Source organism: Phocoena sinus, chromosome X (assembly GCF_008692025.1).
Source record: "Phocoena sinus isolate mPhoSin1 chromosome X, mPhoSin1.pri, whole genome shotgun sequence".
Classification (NCBI taxonomy): domain Eukaryota; kingdom Metazoa; phylum Chordata; class Mammalia; order Artiodactyla; family Phocoenidae; genus Phocoena; species Phocoena sinus.
In genome coordinates, this window is record NC_045784.1 from 102,486,529 (window position 1) to 102,506,121 (window position 19,593).

Consider the following 19,593-nt stretch of genomic DNA (forward strand, 5'->3'; position numbering starts at 1 on the left):
GGTGGCGCAGTGGTTGAGAGTCCGCCTGCCGATGCAGGGGACACGGGTTCGTGCCCCGGTCCGGGAAGATCCCACATGCCGCGGAACGGCTGGGCCGGTGAGCCATGGCCGCTGAGCCTGCGCGTCCGGAGCCTGTGCTCTGCAGCGGGAGAGGCCACAACAGTGAGAGGCCCGTGTACCGCAAAAAAAAAAAAAAAAAAAAAAAATACAATCAAGAGCATCAATTTGGTTTAAAAAGCAATTGTTACTTTAGTACCCACTAGGAAATCAAACAATGGAATGCATTTTCTGATATATTTATTACAACTATACCTTGATACACTAATGTAATTGAAGGCGATAAATATAGTAGAAAAAGTTTTATGATACTGGTGTTGGGGGCAATGTGACACTTTTAAACTGGGTGTCACACTCAGTGAGATACTGTTTATCATTGCACTCACACTGAATATGATTTGGTTTGTAGTAATTACATCTGAGACCACATATTTGGGTGCTTGATAAAAGGGTTTTATTATTTTTCAAAATTAATAAACTTTCATTTTAATCAAGAGCCCCAGTGAGGAAAATCTATAAATTCAAACAAAGGGTTTTACACACTACTCTGATGATCAATAATTTGAAGCCCAAAGTCCTCTTGAGGAAATTCTTTCTGGCTTGCAAAAGCTGTAGGAGACCATTAACATCATGAAGCCAGTTACAAGAAAAATTAACCTCTAAAATGTCATGGTTTCACACCCTATGGGGGCTTATGGATCTGACTTAATATGGCATGTGCAGGCCCGATTTTAGGACAAGTCAGCTCCAAGTGTTTCACACATTTATAAACACAGAAGCTGTTGTATCCACCATCCATAAAGCGTTTGGGTAGCCACCGAAATCAGGCAAATGGCAGAGTAATCCAAGGTGAATGGTGAGGTTAAGGCCTCCACACCAAAAACTGTTGGATATGGTGCAATCATGAACATGGGAAAAATCTAAAAATTTGAACAGGTAAACAAAAGCCAGGACAGACTCAATTCAAGTAAGTGAAACTGCCAGACTTCCGAAAGGAGTTCTTCAAAGAAGACTTCCACAGAACTCGTTTGCTCTGCAGGAGTAAATAAATCTCAACTGATATATTTTTATCCAAGCCACAGCTGAGGGCTTGATTAACTGGGAAACAATACAGTTAAATGACATTACATTCTTTAGAGTCACCACTCCAACTTCAATATCTGCATAGAGAAGTACAGAGGGTTACACTGAAATTGTGTATGCTGAGGGAGGCCACTAAATTAGCTCCCAGGAAAATTATTAACCTTTATAATTAATTTTCACTTTTTCTCTCAGGGATAGATTTCAACTTTCACTTTAACAGTGTTTGGGAACATTCCCTTTATTGCTTGGTTGTGTATTTTGAGAAAGCAAATCCACTGGCACTTGCGAAGGCTTAGAACATAAACCAACGTTAGAAGTAACAGAAACACATAGCTAAAAGTTTTACTTTAATCACAAATTCACAACTAGAGATTTCATTTGCATATCTTAGAAAGCTAAAAAGACATGTTAAATTTTTTAACCAATCAGCAAAAACATGTGCCACACAGATTTTTAATGTTCATAATTTAGAATTTATCACATAAATATATTATTTATAAATATATTCTTTATTTGTAAAATTATTATTATTAAAACATTTCTTTCCAACACAGTTGAAATTCTCATGTGTGTTTTAAGGAAAAAAATCCCACCCTATTTTAAAATGTATTACTAAACTTCAATGTGTGAATAAACCAGTGCCACCAAACTGAAAACGAAAAAAAAAGAAACATACTTCTGTGTTGGATATGCAGTTGTTACTACAAATAACACCACATGTCCTACACGGTGATCATATACATGCTCTTGTTTCTTCTCAGTCATTATCAGAACCATTTGGAGGTAGGAAAACCAATGCATCATTGAAAATATGCCCAAATGCCCTAAGACGGTATACCCCGTACATCATTACATGCATCTGATTAGGCGTCAGTCCATTAAAAGTAACAGCCATATCTGAACAACATCCTTCTACTACCTGGTTGGGGTGATTAGTCATTGCCTCTTTAATAAAAAGCCCAACAGACTTGGTGTTAAATACATCTTTTCCTTCAGCATCTTCTGCATTTTCTGCAAATACTCCAGCGTATTTCAGGCAGACTGCTAGCTGCTTATCTTCAGATATCTTCCAAATCATCCCTCCCTGTTCAGGACACTTTTCAGGAATGCTGAGAAGGCTGTTAAGTCTTTTCATTGATTCTACACTTAAGACAATTCCTCCTTCCATACTCACATACTCGAGGTCTCCAGATTTTATAGTGTGGCCTAGATAGAAAGGTTGTGATGGATCCTTTTTTAACAAAAAGTACTTTAAGTTTTCAATAATAGCAAACGTAGTGGGGCGTGCAAGGAAGAACCAGTTGTATTGGTCTCTATATTTATCAAAGGCGTATTTGTAAGCTTTTCTCATCATTAACCACATGTCATTTGTTTCCATGTTAATTGACTCAAACACTTTAACATTTTCAGAACTGAAGAACTCTGCTTTGTCACAGTGTTTGGTCCAAGTCTCCTTCACTGCAGCCCAGAGACTCACATCTTTGGGTTTGACAAGGATGATACAGTATACTCGAAAGCTCTTACTGAGCTCCATGCGTTCATCCTCTGAAATTTTCAAGATATCTTCTTTATTAGGAGCTTGTAGGTGATGATGCTCATGGTGGTGCATTCTATTTCCATGACCAATCCTAATGTGTCCTAGCATAGTGATCAAGGCACAGAAAATGCTTCCAAGCATTACACCCTTCAAAAATGAACTGCTTTCAGAAAGCATTTTTCCTATAAAGAAGAAAAAGATCCTTAGGATACTTAATAGAAAAGGAGTCTAGTGATTTGATTTGATATTCCCCCTATACTTACATTTTGCTCTTAATGTTAAAAAAAAAGGCTCCCAAGCTTGAAATCGAGTCAGTGCAAGTAGCACAAGAGAGTCTTAAGAATTTTTTGCTTCCAATGATACCTGATTACTGTTCAGTACAAAGTGGAACTCTGCAGCAACACCTTGCTGCCACAGAATTTTCTGGGAGGCTATTTTTGCACTTCATCTATAGGGATTTAATTAACCAAGTACTAAACCAAAGCACTAACCCCAGAAACTGATATTACAGAGGTTGTCTGTCCATCATTCTCTTTAAAGGAGTTTCATTTCACAAGTTTGCATTATATTATTTAAATACCTCTGCGGATATAAATGGACTTTTACAACAAAACCTTAAATTGAAGAGATAAAACCACCTACAATTGGTAAATCACCAGTGGTATCTGTGCTGGTCTCTGTTCTCAACCTAGTGCTTTATTTAACTGATGGCTGCTGTCCTTAGGTGTTTTGAGTACATCTTGGAATTGATACCATATATGTTAATATTTACCCTTTTGTTCCTAAGACTAAATGGTTTCCAATACAGTATCTCAACTAACTGATGTATAATAATAAAAGCCCATAATGAAAATAGCTAAATTATTTGGATGAGAACTGAGTCAATATAGGCATATCTGGGGACTATTAATGAACATTTTTATTTCCTCCAAAGGCATTTCCTTATTCTTTGGGGAAGTAAAAAGGGAAAAGTCTACACTTTTATTTCAATTAGAAATTAAAAGAAAACCCAACATTAAATACAACTGTTGAGATTTTCCCAATCTCCCTTCTATCTCCACAAGGAATGTTCTACTGAGCTACTTAGATTTTTCCTTTGTTTCTTAAAGTTGAAAGTGGCCTTAGAAGCTATCTAATGTCACTTTTCTCATTTTACAGATAGGGAAACAGAGGGTCCACAGAGGTTAGGTAACTGACCCAAAGTCACAGTCAGCAATAGAACTGAACTAGAAATCAGATATCCTGGCATCAGTTTAATGGTTTTTCTATTACAGAATAAAGATCTCAACAGTGCTTCCACCCATATTATTGAGAATTTAATAAAAAGTTACTGAATAACCATGTTTTCCTACAAATGGAAAAACATGTAGGATCTCTTAACCATAATTGATATTTTGCATCCAGCATCACCGTACTGCTACAAGGAAACCATCCCTTGGTTTTCTTCTAGAGGAAATGGACTTTGACCTCCATTACCTTAGAAGGACAACGTGTGGAACAACTTGACAGATGTAATTCCTAAGGAGGGGTGGGAAGTCGGGTGGGAAAGAGGCAGGACAGCTTTCCTGTGTCACTCACAGAACTTGGTGAACAAACACAGCTCTAATAAGGAAAAGAAAATTCACAGGAAACAAGCTCTGCTTGTTTTAGAATTGTCAGATGCACTCCAAAATGAATTTTTATATAGGATTTTGGCATTTCATATTACACAATTTTCAATATGTCTGGCCATTATATAATAATTCACTAGTGTCTCTTAGATTGACAATGGTATATGTATGTCAGAATTCTTCCTGATGGGGATACTACTTATGAATCATTTGCACAAATTTTTCTAAGGAGTAGCATCTAGAGATGCACATGATAGGATATATGGTGCAGAGGCAAGGTAAACTTAAAACCGCACACGAGCACAAGCGAGGCAGAAACGACCGGAGTGGTTTTTGAGATGAATTCTTTTAGATGAAGGCGGTTGGGGTGGAGTATGGAAAAGGGAGGAGGATGAAATGGAGAACAAAAGTGAGGGAGAGAACATGGTCATCTCAACACCCCAAGGAGGGGCCGAGGGAGCGCCTCTAGGAAGCCGACGCTCTAACTAGCCCCCTCACTGTTCCTCACACTGCACCTGCCCGGACACACCGCGTGGAGTACGCTGGAAGTGGGCCAGGGCCCAAGCCTTCCCCGGAGAGGGGCGGGGTCAGGCCGCTCCGGGGGCTGCTCCGCGAGCAGCTCCAGGTGCGGGCCGATGCCCCAGCACTCACCCGCGTCTAGAGCGGCTCAGGGGCGGTAAAGCGCAGCCGCGCACGGCTTTCCTCTCACGTTCGCGCGCTACTCGGTTACGTTCCTGGTCGGGCTGCTCTACATGCAGGCGGTTTCTTCTCGTTGGTTTCGCTAAAGGCGTTGAGGGCCCGGAAGTAGACGCCACAAGGGCGCGGGCAGCGGGGCGGGGCAAAGGAGCCCTAGGCCAGGCGGAGCCGCCCGCCCGCGCCGACGTCGGAAGGGCCAGCGCGCACGCAGCGCGCCCTTTCTCCCCGCCCCGTGCCGAGTTCAGAGAAGCGCGTCCTGCTGGCGTGACCCGCACGCTCACCCGTACCCAATGGGACGCCCAGAGAGGCGTGCGTGCGTACGACCCGCTGACACGTCCCACCGCTTCATTTTCCGGTTGTGGAAACTGCGAGAGCGAGGTAGAGTGTTTCACCTGACTGAGATCGTGTCAGGTCTCTCTGTGGTTTCTCTGACAAGCACCTGAGGTACTGCAACCTCCCATTGACAAGAGGGCGCTCCCCCCGGTACTGGGCTGGGATTAAATGCAGGCCAATAGTCGTTGAATTATGAGGGCAAGGATCACTAAGGTTATTGGAACGGCATCTGAAGCCCCACTGTCCGGCTTCCAATCCTGTCTTCACCGCGTCCTTTGGTATGCTGGGAAAGTTACTTTACCTCGCTATGCCTCAGTTTCCTCCTTTGTAAAGTACAGAAAGTATCACGGTAGTGCTATCATGGAAGATTAAATGAGATAGTGCCTTTGACTCCATTAGCAAAAGACCAAGCATGCAGTAAGCATTCGTTAACTGTTAGCTGTTAAATCACTCACCCCTGTATCACTAGCACTTAACCTAGTGCCGCACGCAGGGGACAGTACATAGTTTTGGAATTAATGAATGTTAGAGCAACAGATAAACCAGGACCAGAAAGGATAAGGAACTTTCTAAAGGCCACACAGTAATTAATGGCAGAGGTGGGACTAGAATTAAGCTCTAATTATAAGTGTAGAGCTCTCTTTCTGCTAAACATGTGATCTGTCCTTTAAAATTCATTTTTTTTGTGGCAGAAAGGGTTTTTTGCTAAAAAGCACGAAGTCTTACAAATTTTTTAAATGTACTGTCACCAGTTTCCATCTAAATAACTTTGAGTGGTGATTTACTCAGGCCTGAGTTTCTAAAGACACGTACATTTGAGTATTGGCAATGACCCAGTTTAAGTAGACTGAAGGTTTCAAGAAGCACTGAAACAATGAACAAATAGATTTTATAAAGGCAATTACTGTCCTGGCAGCACTACCCTAAATTCTGGAGATATAGTGGTGAACAAAATTAGCCCCCTGCCTTCAAGGAGCTCTCAGTCTAGCAGGGAAGAAAGACATTAAACAATTCATTACAAATACATGGTTGTATGTTCTCTAAAGGAATACAAAAATGAATTCTAGAACTGGAAAAGAACTTATGACTGCAGAGTATCTCCACTATATTTTCTTAAATAACATATATTGTCTATTGTCACATATATATAAATATATGTGTATATATATATATATATATATATAGTTAAGTGAAACAAGTTGCAGAATAATGTGTATAGTATGATTATACTTTGGTGAAAACAAACAGAATTTTACATATGTGCACATATGTTTGATCTGTTTGTATGAGCAAGGGGAGTTGTGGAAGGCTGCTCAGCAGGCTATTAATATTGATCACATCAGGAGGTCGACGTGTGATGATTAGCTTTGTGTTTATACATCCTCCTATTGCCTTGTTTCACTGGTTATAACAAGCATTTGTTATTTTTGAATTTGAAGAACAGCAAATAAAAAGATCTTTAAAATTAGAGGGACAAAAAGAATAAGAGGAAAAGATACCAATAAAAATACCTTTTAAAGAGTGCGGACAGCCAGTCTCTCCTTGCAAAAAGGGACCAAGGAAAGACAGAAATGGCACTCAGAATTCAGAGACAGTGGCAAGGAGTCAGTTTAAGATGCTGCTTCCTTCTAGTACAGGAAGGAATACCAAACTGGAAGTACTGATACAAGATGCTCTGAAACAGAATAAACCATGGAATTTTCAACACCAAAAGTGCTGTCAATGAGAGATTGTCTAAGAACCCAGTTCTCTACTTAAAGCAGAGCTTAAACATACTTTGCATTTGAAGTGAGGTTAGTGAGATGGTTGATTTGTAGTTAGGTGATTCATTTTTAAAATGCCATTCCACATCGTAGCCCTAATTTTAAAAATACATGCAATTAGTTTCTGCTAAAATTAAAACTATTTATAAATATTCTTTGGCCCAGCTAACCCATTTCTTGTAATCTCTCCCCCAGAAATTAAAGCACCAGAATGTAAGGCTAAATGTATAAGGTCAAATGCATTGTTGTTGATAATAGTGGGAAATATCCATCAATAAGAGAATGGTTGAATTAATTACGGTGCATCCATATAGTGTAACATTAAGCATAAAATAAACAGCTTATCTCACCTGCACTAAACACTTCAGTAAACACACTAACCTGCTCCTTGTGTGGGGGGGGCTGAGGGTTGCTTTTGAATTTGGTTGCCTTCATGTACCCAGCAGGTAAGGCAAGATTGCATTAAAAACTGACAACACTGCATTTTTGGTAAAGTCCTCCTGCCAAGTGCATGCATTATTCAGCATGAGAAATCATTAATTTTTAGTAATTGGCGATCACTTGCATTTGAACATTCAAATTTTCGAAATCTGTCCAAAGGCCTTTGGGAAATTAACATGACTTTCTACAACAGTTCAGTGGAATAATAAATATTGAAGAAAATCTAAGGTGGATTGTTTTCTGCATAACATCTTTTTGAAGGGTTTAAAATGTCTTCTGTGTTTACCAAAATTAATAGCTATAATATATGAACCTCTTCTGCCCAGAATTTCACAACTGTTCATCTTTAATAAACAAATTCCCTTGTCTGAGCAAATTCATTATTGTTTCCATTTGAGTATAGTTTGGTCCCTAAATGAATCTCATTTGTGTTTTCAGGCATATTCATGCTTGCAATCTCATTTTAAAATGTTTTTCCATTTGATGACCATCTGGAAGCTTTCCTTTTTTAAAATTAACAAACCCATTTGCCTGCCAACAAATATGTATTAAGTGTTTACAGTAGGTCAGGCTCTGTTTTAGCTATTGTTTTTTTCAAAAGCCTTTTTTTATTATGGGGAACTTCAAACATATACCGAAATAGAAAAGTATAATGAAATCACGTGTACTTTTTAAGGAAGCTTCAACATCCTCAATTCAAAGCCAATCTTATTACATCTATACTCTTTCCACTTCCCTCCTTTCCATATTATTGTGAAGCACTTCTGGGACATGTCATTTCATCCATAAACATTTCAAAATGTATAAGAGATAAGGGCTTCTTAAAAAACCCCACAATAAAAAAAACCCCACAATACCACTAGAAAACTAAAAAATGAATAATTCCTTAATATACTTATGGAATTACTTGACAGTGTTCAAATTACCAATAATATCACAAGTGTCGTGGTATTTTAATAATCTGAAGCAGAATCTAAATAGTCTACACATAGTGATCGAGTTTTGTGTCTTTTAAGTCTCTTTAGTCTATAGGTTTCTCTTTTTCTCTTTCTCTCTCGCTCTTGACATTTCTTTGTTAAAGAAATCTGGTTGTTTGTCTTGTACATTTACCCAGTCTGGTGCAGATAGCCTTATTCTGGTTCCTTTAATGTGTTTCTCTGCTGTTTGTGTTCCTTATAAATGGGTAGTTGGATCTAAAGTAGGGTTGCCAGATTTAGCAAATAGAAATACAGAGTTCCCAGTTAAAATTGAATTTCAGATAAACAATGAATACTTTTTTAGTATAACTGTGTCCTAGATTTAGTGTATGGGACATACTAAATATTGCATGGGACATGCTTACACTAAAAATATTATTTGTTGTTTATCTGAAATTCAGTTTTAACTGGGCATCCTGAAATTCATCTGGCAACCATAACCCTAATCTAAAAGCTTTGTTTGATTCAGGTTCAATTTTTTGCGGGGGAGGGAGGGGGTGCAAAATTACTTCATAGGTGGTGGCATGTGCTTCCTTCAGGAACATTATGTCTGGTTGTCTTTTTTTAATGTTTTATTTATTTTGTTTTGTTTATTTTTGGCTGCATTGGGTCTTTGTTGCTGTGCACGGGCTTCTAGTTGCGGCGAGTAGGGGCTGCTCTTCGTTTTAGTGCATGGGTTGTAGGTGCGCAGGCTTCAGTAGTTGTGGCACGCAGGCTCAGTAGTTGTGGCTCATGGGCTCTAGAGCACAGGCTCAGTAGTTGTGGCACGTGGGCTTAGTTGCTCCGCGGCATGTGGGATCTTCTGGACCAGGGCTCAAACCCGTGTCCCCTGCATTGGCAGGTGGAGTCTTAACTACTGTGCCACCAGGGAAGCCCTGTCTGGTTGTCTTTGTGATGGTAGCTGCTATTGATGCCTAGATCCATAATTCATTAGGGTTGCAATATGGTGGTCTTCTAATTTTCCAAGGCATATTTTTAAGAGGAAGTTCGGTGTAGTGATTAAGAAGTCAGGCTCTGGTATAGGAAAGACTTGGCTTAAGCTCTGGCTCAGCTACTTTCCTAGTTGTGTGACCTAGGGCAAGTTAGGTCACTTCTCTCAGCCTTAGCTTCCTCATCTGTAAAACAAGGTTAATAGTAGTACCTATCTCATAAGATTTTTTTTTGAGGATCAAATGAGTTAAGGTATGTGGAGGATTTAGAATGGTGTCTAGCACACAATAGATGCTCCTAAGAGCCGGCTATTATATCTAATGAGACTCTTGAAGAATCATGGCCTTTCAAATTCAGGATTTCCTAATATTAAAAACTTTAAATCCTCCACTCAGCAGTTATGTTTTCACATAATTAATAAAAATAACAATAAGGATGTATTGAACGAACAGCCTCTCCTATTTGTCCAGTGCTTTGCAGTTAACAAAGGCCTTCTTCACATGATTCCATTCTCATTTGATCCTCATAGCAGCCTGTTAATCAGGACTGGTCTTATCTGTTTTTAAATCTGAAGAATCTTGGACTTAGGGAGGTGACTTGCTCAACTTGTAACACAGCTAGAAAGTCACACAGTAGAGTAGGGACTGAGTCCTAGTACAAGGCTCTTTTGAGGGAAAACATTGAGTGAGGAAAATTGTGTGGTCCTCCCTCTGTGCAACACTTTCATTTCTTGGTTCTGGGGACAACAACTTTTTTTTTTTTCAACTTTTCAGCTTCTTGTTTCTTTCCCAGACTAATCCCTCCTCGTCCCCATCCTCAGTCTCTTTCTTCTCTTCAAAATGTAGTTTTTCCCCAGGGTTCTATCCTTGGGCCATTTTTATTGTTATATTCTTCCCCTTTAATACATACTCAATAGCTTCATCTATTCAAATAGCTTCAACGATTCTCTCTGGGAAGATGATTTCCACATCTATATTTCTGGCCGCTACCTCTTGAATTTTGGACCCAAAATTTCAGTTGCCTGCTTGATATCTCCATATGGCTGTTTCAGACAGAATCTTACATTCAGTGGGACTGCTTATCTGGATCCTGGTTTTAACCAATCAACTATATAAATCAAACAAACAAGGGGCCGATTGAGGAAGTTTGAATAATTACCAATGACATTAAGTATTTGATGACATTAAAGGCTTAATGTTACCTTTTTAGGTGAGATAATTATATGTGGCTATGTTAGGAATATCTTTCAGAAATACATACTGAAGTGTTTATGGATAATATCATATGATGTCCGGGATTTACTTCAAAATAATCCCGTTGGGGAGAGAAGGAATAGGTAAGGGTATTGATTGGCTGTGAGTTGATAATTGTTGAGTTAGGTAGTGGTATATCCTATTCTCTCTTTTCGTCTATGTTTTGAAATTTGCATAACAAAAATTTTTTAAAGCTTAAATAGGCCCCAAACTGAATTGATTAACCTTGTCTAAATCCATCTCCTGACAATCATTTCCTCTTATCTTCCCAGTCACTTATTATGAAAACCAAAGCTCTTGGTTTCCTCCTTCTCCTTGACCTCTACACCCAATCAATTGCTAAGTCGGGCCGAGCCTCACTTCACAGTGAATCCTGCTTCTGTCCTCTCTTTCCCATTCAAACTGCCACCACTCTCTTAAGTCCCTAATTACTTCTTGCCTGCACTAGTTTAATAGCATTCATAAATTTCTCTCCATTTCCAGTCCCTCCTCACTTGGTATATGTGAAGCATCTAGCATAGTGCTTGGTACTTAGTCCCTTCTCCATTTCTCCTCAATAGTGAATTCCTCTTCCTTCCTGCTGCCTGCTTAACCCTCTGATGACATCTCCCTTCCCTGAGACTGCTCCTCACTCCCTTTCAGAATTGCTTTCTTCCCCATCCTTCCTGGATCCTGCACCCTCACTGCTGCCTCCAATGCACCCAGCTGCTATGCTTTGTGGAGGAAGCACGTGTCTGAATAAAGAATGATTTCTCAGTTCCAAAGTTAGAGCGGGGTTTTTCATAGCTGTAGGTGAGTGGAGTCTTTACGTACAGACGAAACAGGCATACTAAGTGTGAGTAAAAGAGAAGCAAGTTTTAAAGCTGCCTCTTGTCCCCTCAATTCATTGGAGAAGAAGAGGCACGATCTTTAGTCCAGAGGGATCAGCTTCTAGATCCAGGCAGGCTAGGGTAAATGCCAATGGCAAAGAAGGAGCTGGGTGGATATTATTCCAGCAAGCTGGGGACTTCTTGACGAAATACCTCTCGCCTAGTCTGGCTAAGGGAGGAAGAGCAAGAACTGCCTCCGGTGGGTCTCATAGAGGCAGCATCAGCAGTATGGATTGCGCGAAGGTCCTGTTGCTCAGGGCTGTCCCAGAGAAATAGAACCCTTACTTTTGGTGGCCTGCCTAGGTGTAGTTCTGTCTGTTTTGGAGAGCAGCCAGGCATTCAGGAGCTGGGCTGGCCAAGCACAAAAAAACCCCTATCCTTTAAAAAAAATTCTGTAAATCAATCACATTCTTGCATTTTAAGCATAACACTTGCAACTAAAACCAAACTGCTGTATTATAATCAAGCTGCATCTGCCTATTTTATATTTAAGGCCCACAGGCTTCAACTAATTTAGGGGACCATCTGGTGAGAAAGAGAGAAAGTCTTATTACAAAGTGGTATTTGTTTGCAGGCTCAGGCCTCAGAAAGGATTGTCCTGGGGATCCCAACCAATTTCCAGTGCTCCTGACTTAGAAAGGCATGGCTCTGGAGTCAAATAGATCAGATTCAGTTCCTCCTGCAACATTAACAAACTGATGTCTTGAGCCATAGGACTTCTGAGGTTTGAATTTCCTCAGTTTCCTCATATGTAAAATGGGAATTAGATTATACCAGAAGTTGCTGGGAAGATAAAGGAGATAAAGTCTCCCAGAAGGAGGCTAAAAACATTGCTTCCTTTCCCTTGATCCATAACTTAATCTTCCATCTTATTCCCTCTGAGCCTTGCTCTTCTTGCCTACTTTGTGTAATATCCACTTTCACATGGATAGACGTGGGCATGCTTTTACACTGAGCTTTGAACAAAAGTTCTGAAAAATAAGCTTTATTCCAATGCTGTTATTTGTTCACTTCTACAGAAGTTAAAGAATTGAAATGGAATTGCCCTGGGATGCAGTGGTCAGAGGGCAATTTTGCCTCTTCTGCAGTATGCTAAGCAAATCTATTCTCAAAGTCCTCCTGTCCTACATTTAAGTAGTTGAAAGGATTAGACCAGTTAGCTGGGACAAGTGCCAGTTGCAGCTCAGGGGCGGGAGGAGAGGGAGTTAGAAAGAAGGTTGGTTAGAGATGGAAAATCTGGAAATGGGGATGCTCTTTGATTTTAACTAGATAACTGCTACTTAGGTGACAGCTTTATTTCAAGCGAGAATATGAACTTGGCTGTATTCCTAGTTAGAATCTAATGCTCAAAATTTCCTCTAAATCGAGAAACAAAATTAAAAAGTGATGATTGAGATAGGCAAATGTAATTGCTGAAGCTGAGTAGTAGCTACCTGGAATTCCATTGCACTATTTTCTGTACTTTTGTGTGTGTTTGAAAATATCCATAATTAAAAGTTTTTTGTTTATGTGACAGTTATGGAACAATGGAGGTCACTCAAAAACTGGGGAGTTTGATGTCATGTCAGTAAAGCTAGTAGAGGATATTTGAACCAAAAGAACTCCTTAGAGGAAATGTGGTGATTTCTATAATTCTTATCTAGCTAAGTGGGTTTATTTGAAGGATTAAACAACATGCAGATAAGACATTTGATGGATATAATATAAATTGACCTCCAAAAGTTTTTGACAAGATCTTACGACCACTGTTTTGGGTTTGTTTGTTTTTTAGGTTTTTGTTTGTTTGTTTTGGGGCCATGCCACACTTGCAGGATCTTAGTTCCCCAACCAGGGATTGAACCCGGGCCCACAGTAGTGAAAGCGCAGAGTCCTAACCACTGGACCACCAGGGAATTCCCATGACCACTGTTTTTAAGGGAATTGAGTCACTATAGGACCTTGACCCTCTTTCCTCTCAGTAGATATCACCTTAGAAATAAGAAACAGACGTAGAGTTAAAGGAGGTTAAGGACATTATTTTGACATTTTGAAAATATGATTTCTTAGGGATTGGTGGGGAGGCTAGTTTAAAAAAAATCTTTATAAAAGATCCAAAGGAAGGAATGCACAGTGAAATCTCCAGGTGGAGAATTACATGAAACTTCCTGACAATAAAAAGCTTAGCTGATGGGAATAAACTATAAGGAAATCTCATGAATATGGGCGTGGGTATATTCACTGATAGCTATGAAGATTGGCTTTAGTTGTTGCTCTGAGTTGTTGCTAAACTACTTAGGGATATTATGAAAACCTTGCTTGGCAAGGCTCTAGGCACGAAGGCTCATTATAGAATGACTTAACAATAATTCACATATGTAAATGTACACATATGCATTTGATGCTAGAGTAGTGGCTGGGATTGATTGTGGATCACAGGAGAACAGATTTTTCTCCTCCTAGAATTGGCATGTTGGAACGTAGGTACTCTATTAAGGACACCTGCAATCCATCCTGTCAGGGGCTGGGAGAGAGTGTAAAACTAAAATCTAGTAGGGAAGAAAAAATAATCTGCCCTCAGAGGCTTTCCCTTCCCTTCAGGGAGAGGATTGATAGTCTTGCTGACAGTGGAAAAAATAGGTCAAAAGCCTCCTTGTTGAGAGGTATTACCCTTCTACTTGAAGGAACAAAAATGAGAGTAGCAAGTTCTCACGTGGTGGTTGTAGAACAACACATTTCCGGATGAGAGTTGAAGAGGCAAGCTATACTCCTGACAGGACCAGCAATGTAATTTGTAGGGCTCAGTGCAAAATGAAAATGTGGGGCCCCTTGTTCATGAATTACTCAGAATTTCAAAATAGTGACAGCAGAATATTAAACCAAACATGGGCTCTTCTAAGCATGGGACCCTGTGTGATAGCACAGGTTGTATGCTCATCAAGCTGACCTTACTCCTGGGCAGCAGGAATAGTGATAACAAAAATTCAGAAGACATAATAGAAAGGTATAAAGCAGAAAATCAAGATCATCTAAAACTCCCACCACGTAGAAACAACCCTTGTTATTTTGGTGTACATATCCAAGAGATGTTTCTGTATACATATACATATATAGACACATATTCATACAGTTTTTTATACTATGGAAATTGTATGTTAAAAAGGAGATAAGGGGGCTTCCCTGGTGGCACAGTGGTTAAGAATCCGCCTGCCAATGCAGGAGACATGGGTTTGAGCCCCGGTCCAGGAAGATCCCATATGCCGCCGAGCAACTAAGCCCATGTGCCACAACTACTGAGCCTGTGCTCTAGAGCCCGCGAACCACAACTACTGAGCCCACGTGCCACAACTACTGAAGCCCATGCTCCTAGAGCCTGTGCTCCGTAACAAGAGAAGCCACCAGAATGAGAAACCCATGCACCTCAACGAAGAGTAGCCCCCACTCGCTGCAACCAGAGAAAGCCCATGTGCAGCAACGAAGATCCAACACAGCCAAAAATAAACAAATAAATTAATAAATTAATTTTTAAAGAAAGGAGATAAGGCCCCAAATGGAGTCACTTGTGCTAAGCCCATGTCACCAAATGGAGACTTAATACATAGGAAACCGAATTACAGTTTCAGCCTCTCCTAGGAATGTAATCTTAACCAGTCAGTCTGGAATTTCCTGGTTAGCACTAAAAAGGTAATCTCCTTGATGGACCCCTGCTGTCCCCCAGAGGAAGGTAACCTTGCTTGAAACAACCAGCTCTCTGTTAGAATAACTTCCTTGTTCTGCCTCCTTCTACCTGTAAAAGTCTTCCATTTTGTACAGCTCCTCAGAGCTTTTTCCTATTTGGTAGATGGTATGCTGCCCAATTCATGAATTGTTTAATAAAGCCAATAAGATATTTAAAATTTACTCAGTTGAACTTTGTTATTTAACAGATTCGGTGGCAGCAGTGGGACTGAAGGAGACTTCTGATGGCTTCAGGGACAATGAGAAACACAGGAGTGATACCTTGTGAACCCCCTGAGTTCTCTTTCTCGCCATTTCCGAGGGCCGTGGGTAAGTTCCTCTTGGTTCTGAGCTCCACTCTCTTTGCCTTGAGCTTTCAATCTAATTGGCTTTCTGCAGTTCCACATTGGGACCTTCTGGTAGTTAGACCACAATCCCCTATTTGACTGGAAAACCCCAGCCCTTAGTTTAGTCCCCAGATTCCACGTTGGGAACTGCTGGCGATTCTGTCAATAGTTCCCCATTTGTTTAGAATCCCAGTCTGTAGTCCCCACTTGCTGGGTCTTCTGGTTCAGTCCTTTCCCGAGTCCCAGGTTCCACATTGGGAATTGCTGGTGGTGTGTACAGGGCCTTCTCTTGTCCAGGCCACAGTAACATCTCTTGGTTACTGCTGGTGTGTTAAGGTGCACATGTTTGTTTGTCTTGTTTTGTGTAGATAAGGGCTATTGCTAATGGGATTGTTGGAAGCCAAAAGTCACAAAATTGGTGGGCATGGGTCAAGTACTTAAAAACTGATGGAGCACTCACCACCTAACTCTAAGATTCCTGTGTTAGGATAAGTTGATCACCAACCTCAAGAAAATTTCCATGCAATGAGGTATGCTGTAAAACACCACACAATCCCCAATGCAGCAGCACAACCCTCTTAGGTATTACAGTAGTCCCGCCATATCTGTAGTTTCACCTTCCATAGTTTCTGTTACCCCTAGTCAACCATGGTCTGAAAGTATTAAATGGAAAATTCTAGAATTAAACAATTCATAAATTTTAAATTGCACACAATTCTGAGTAGCTTGATGAAACCTTGAGCCCTCCAGCTCCATCCTGCCCAGGATCCCCAACCAGTGACATTGTCCGCTCCTGACATCCAGCCATCAACATCATGGCTCGATGATCTAGGATCACCCAAAGCAGATGATCCTTCTGACATATCATAAGAAAGTCAATAGTAGCCTAACGCTACATCACAATGCCTACGTCATTCACCTCACTTCATGTCATCACATAGGCATTTATCATTTCACATCATCACAAGAAGGCTGAGTATAGTACAATAAAATATTTTGTGACAGAGACCACATTCACATAATTTTTATTACAGTATATTGTTATAATTGTTCTATTTTGTTATTAGTTATTATTGTAACTCTCTTACTGTGCCTAATTTATAAATTAAACTTTACAATATGTATGTATGTTCGTATAGGAAAAAATATATATAGGGTTTGGTACTATCCTTAGTTTCAGGCATCCACTAGGGGTCTTTCTTGGAATGTTTCCCCTGTGATTAAGGACAGACTACTGTAGTTTGGCTCCAAGAGACCAAAAAGGATTAGCTAAAAGAAATGGGATCCTTAAATTCCAGAGTTGAATGCACCACCTTTTGGCACACCTGCTTATTTTATGTGTAAGAACTATGGTCCCGGAAGCTATAAATATCTACAAAAATGGCAGAATCTTGCTAAAAAAAATCCTAGAATTACAATGGCCATTATGGGGAATGTTCCAAGTAGACAAGATCGTTCAGTTAAGAGGTTCACTAAAAATCAAAGGTTCCCAAATCAAACAAACAGAATGGGATACCTATTTTAATTGATATGTAGAAGCTTCCAAAAGGCTTCTAGATTCCAAAATAGCTTCAGTGAAAATTTTGTTGTAAAAGGCTAATGGAAAATCAAAGACACAAAAGGTATCTAAAACAACACCAAGGCCTCCTGAATTACACCCTCCTAGGGGTCCATCATCAAAATGCTGTCCTAGAGATTGATATCTATTGTAATCAACTGGGATACTGGAAAAGAGATCCTCAAAGGTCCTATGCAAATTCTTCACATCAGCTTGAATGCCCCCATATCTACCTTCTAAGGAGGGGCGAGAGTTGATGAGACTCTGAGGGATTTTTCTAGTAAACTGCTACTTTATTCCCTTAAGCAGCCAAGGGGAAACTAAAGTTAAAATCAATCAAAAACTTTACCAAATTCTGGTAGATACCAGAGCTTACACTCTCTACTTTAAACCCCACTCAGAGCTTGCAGATGGGATCCTGGGGAAACTGGCAGAAGCTGGCTAAGGGTAATAATTCTTGCTACAGTTGGCTCTCCCAGATCTCTGTCTGTTGTATCCTGTAGAGAAAGGAAAATAAAATACCGTTTGCACCCCCTTTGGGGGCGCCTCTTTAGTCCAAGGAATTGTTCAATACTGCCAGAAATATTTACTGTTTTTCCCGGATGAAACCTGACAAGATATTTGAAAGGATTTTTTTTTTTTAAAGTAGCTCCGCGGTCAGAAGTTGGCCAAATTGAAGCTGATAGTCAAAACCTATTGGGAACTTTTTTTTTTTGTGGTACGCGGGCCTCTCACTGTTGTGGCCTCTCCCGCTGCGGAGCACAGGCTCCGGACGCGCAGGCTCAGCAGCCATGGCTCACGGGCCCAGCCGCTCCACGGCACGTGGGATCTTCCCGGACCGGGGCACGAACACGTGTCCCCTGCATTGGCAGGCGGACTCTCAACCACTGCGCCACCAGGGAAGCCCTGGGAACTTTTTTAAAGGCCTTCTCCCCCAAGCTAAAATGAAAACTATACACCCAGAGGGAAAGAAAAACCTTCTGAAGCCTTTGTGGAAGGATTTACTAAAACATTCCAAAGACAAATATTTCTAAATCCAGAACATAGAAATATTTTGGTTTTCATCTTAGTTGGGAATCTTTTCCCTGATACAGAAAAGCAGATTGAAGATAATGTGGTTGGATGAGTGGAACAACCTATGATGCCATTTCAGTTGCAACCCAATTTCTTGAGAAATTAAAAGCAACTGTCCTTATCTTACAGATCTTTGCAAAACCAGAAATGTGGCTCCAGAAAAAATGCAAAGTCCACCTATCTTTTTTACCTATCCGAAAACCTCCCCTACTTATCTCAGAAAGCTTGTAAGTATTGTAAAAATTCTGGTCTTTAAAGAACAAAAGTCCTTCTTGGAGGAACTTGCATTCTTTCCCTGAGCCTTTGAGAAGTAAATGTTTTACCTAGGCTTTATCTGGGAACTCTTATCTAGACCATTGCTAATTCCTGAGAATGAAAGAAAAAAGTGGGGGGAAGGCTTTTAAAAAATACAAACTGCTATAAAAGCTCTCTTGCCCCAAATCTGGTCCACAGCTTCTATAAGGTTACTTGTTAAGGACAAATACAAATCTTCAGTGTCTTCTCCACAAATATTATTAGAAGAAGCTTTAGCCATAGCCATTGGAGCAGGTATACTTATTTCAACTGTTCTTTTATAAGCTAGTGAGTTTTATATTATCGTATCTGTCTCATGGTTAAAATTTTAGGACAAGAACTATAAAGTGTCAACTATAAAGTTTGCATCTGTATGTTTATGTGTGTCTCTATATATGTTATAGATGTGTGGTATTTTTTTTTTTACCTCCAGATGGTATTGCCAAAATTAATTTGTAAAAGAGTTCTGTTTAATTGGCTTAAAGAAAATGAATGCCTATATGAATTAAGTATTTATAAAATTCTCAAAAAATATAATAGAAACTAACCCAAATGCTTTTCAGGTTTGTGTGATCTAGGAAAATATTTGGTATTAAAGCTAATTTAAATCTGTTGGTTTAATTAAAATAGACATGTCTTTAGAGTTATCAACATTGAATATAATGCAGACATACAACTTTTATTCTACCTAGGTTTATTAGTCAAATAAGTTCATGATATCTCTTATAAAACTTGTCAGTAAGAAACATAACTTGGTATGATGAAGTAATCTAAGCATAATTGTTGAAAACAAGTGAATTAAATAGATGTAAGTGAGATAAGAGTTTTTAGGTGAACTTTTTAGTAATAATTATATTTTACAGTATATCTGCTTAAGCAGTTTCCCCAAATCTTTTTGGTAACCTGAAACCTTAAAGTTTTGCTAAGTTAAATTAAATGATAGTCATTAAATATCTAGATAATTTCCAAATAAGATGAAATACTGAAACACTAATTACTGAATGTAGGTTTATCCACTTTTGGTTTTGTTTTACAGAGCAGCTAAAGATATTTGGGTTTATTAGTAAACATGTTTTGT

At 39.7% G+C, this 19,593-nt stretch overlaps 1 protein-coding gene and 1 long non-coding RNA gene across 2 annotated transcripts in view; one reads left to right on the plus strand and one right to left on the minus strand.

Annotated features, from left to right (window-relative positions):
- Window positions 1-133: 133 nt before the first annotated feature.
- On the minus strand, window positions 134-5,115 carry C1GALT1C1 (C1GALT1 specific chaperone 1). The gene is made up of 2 exons (XM_032620863.1): window positions 4,939-5,115; window positions 134-2,859 (listed from the first exon to the last, which is right to left on the minus strand). Exon 2 carries the CDS (start codon window positions 2,852-2,854, stop codon window positions 1,898-1,900), a length of 957 nt encoding a protein of 318 aa, XP_032476754.1. The 5' UTR covers window positions 2,855-2,859; window positions 4,939-5,115; the 3' UTR covers window positions 134-1,897.
- Window positions 5,116-5,222: 107 nt separating this feature from the next.
- Window positions 5,223-19,593, plus strand: part of LOC116748048 — a 29,739-nt gene continuing 15,368 nt past the window's right edge. Inside the window, exons 1-2 of the long non-coding RNA XR_004348162.1 lie at window positions 5,223-5,361; window positions 15,452-15,572. This is a non-coding gene — a long non-coding RNA (uncharacterized LOC116748048). The remainder of the gene's footprint in view (window positions 5,362-15,451; window positions 15,573-19,593) is intronic.

Bases quoted from the DNA above. Each gene is read 5' to 3' on its own strand.
- C1GALT1C1 (XM_032620863.1), bottom strand. From the start codon at position 2,854: ATGCTTTCTGAAAGCAGTTCATTTTTGAAGGGTGTAATGCTTGGAAGC.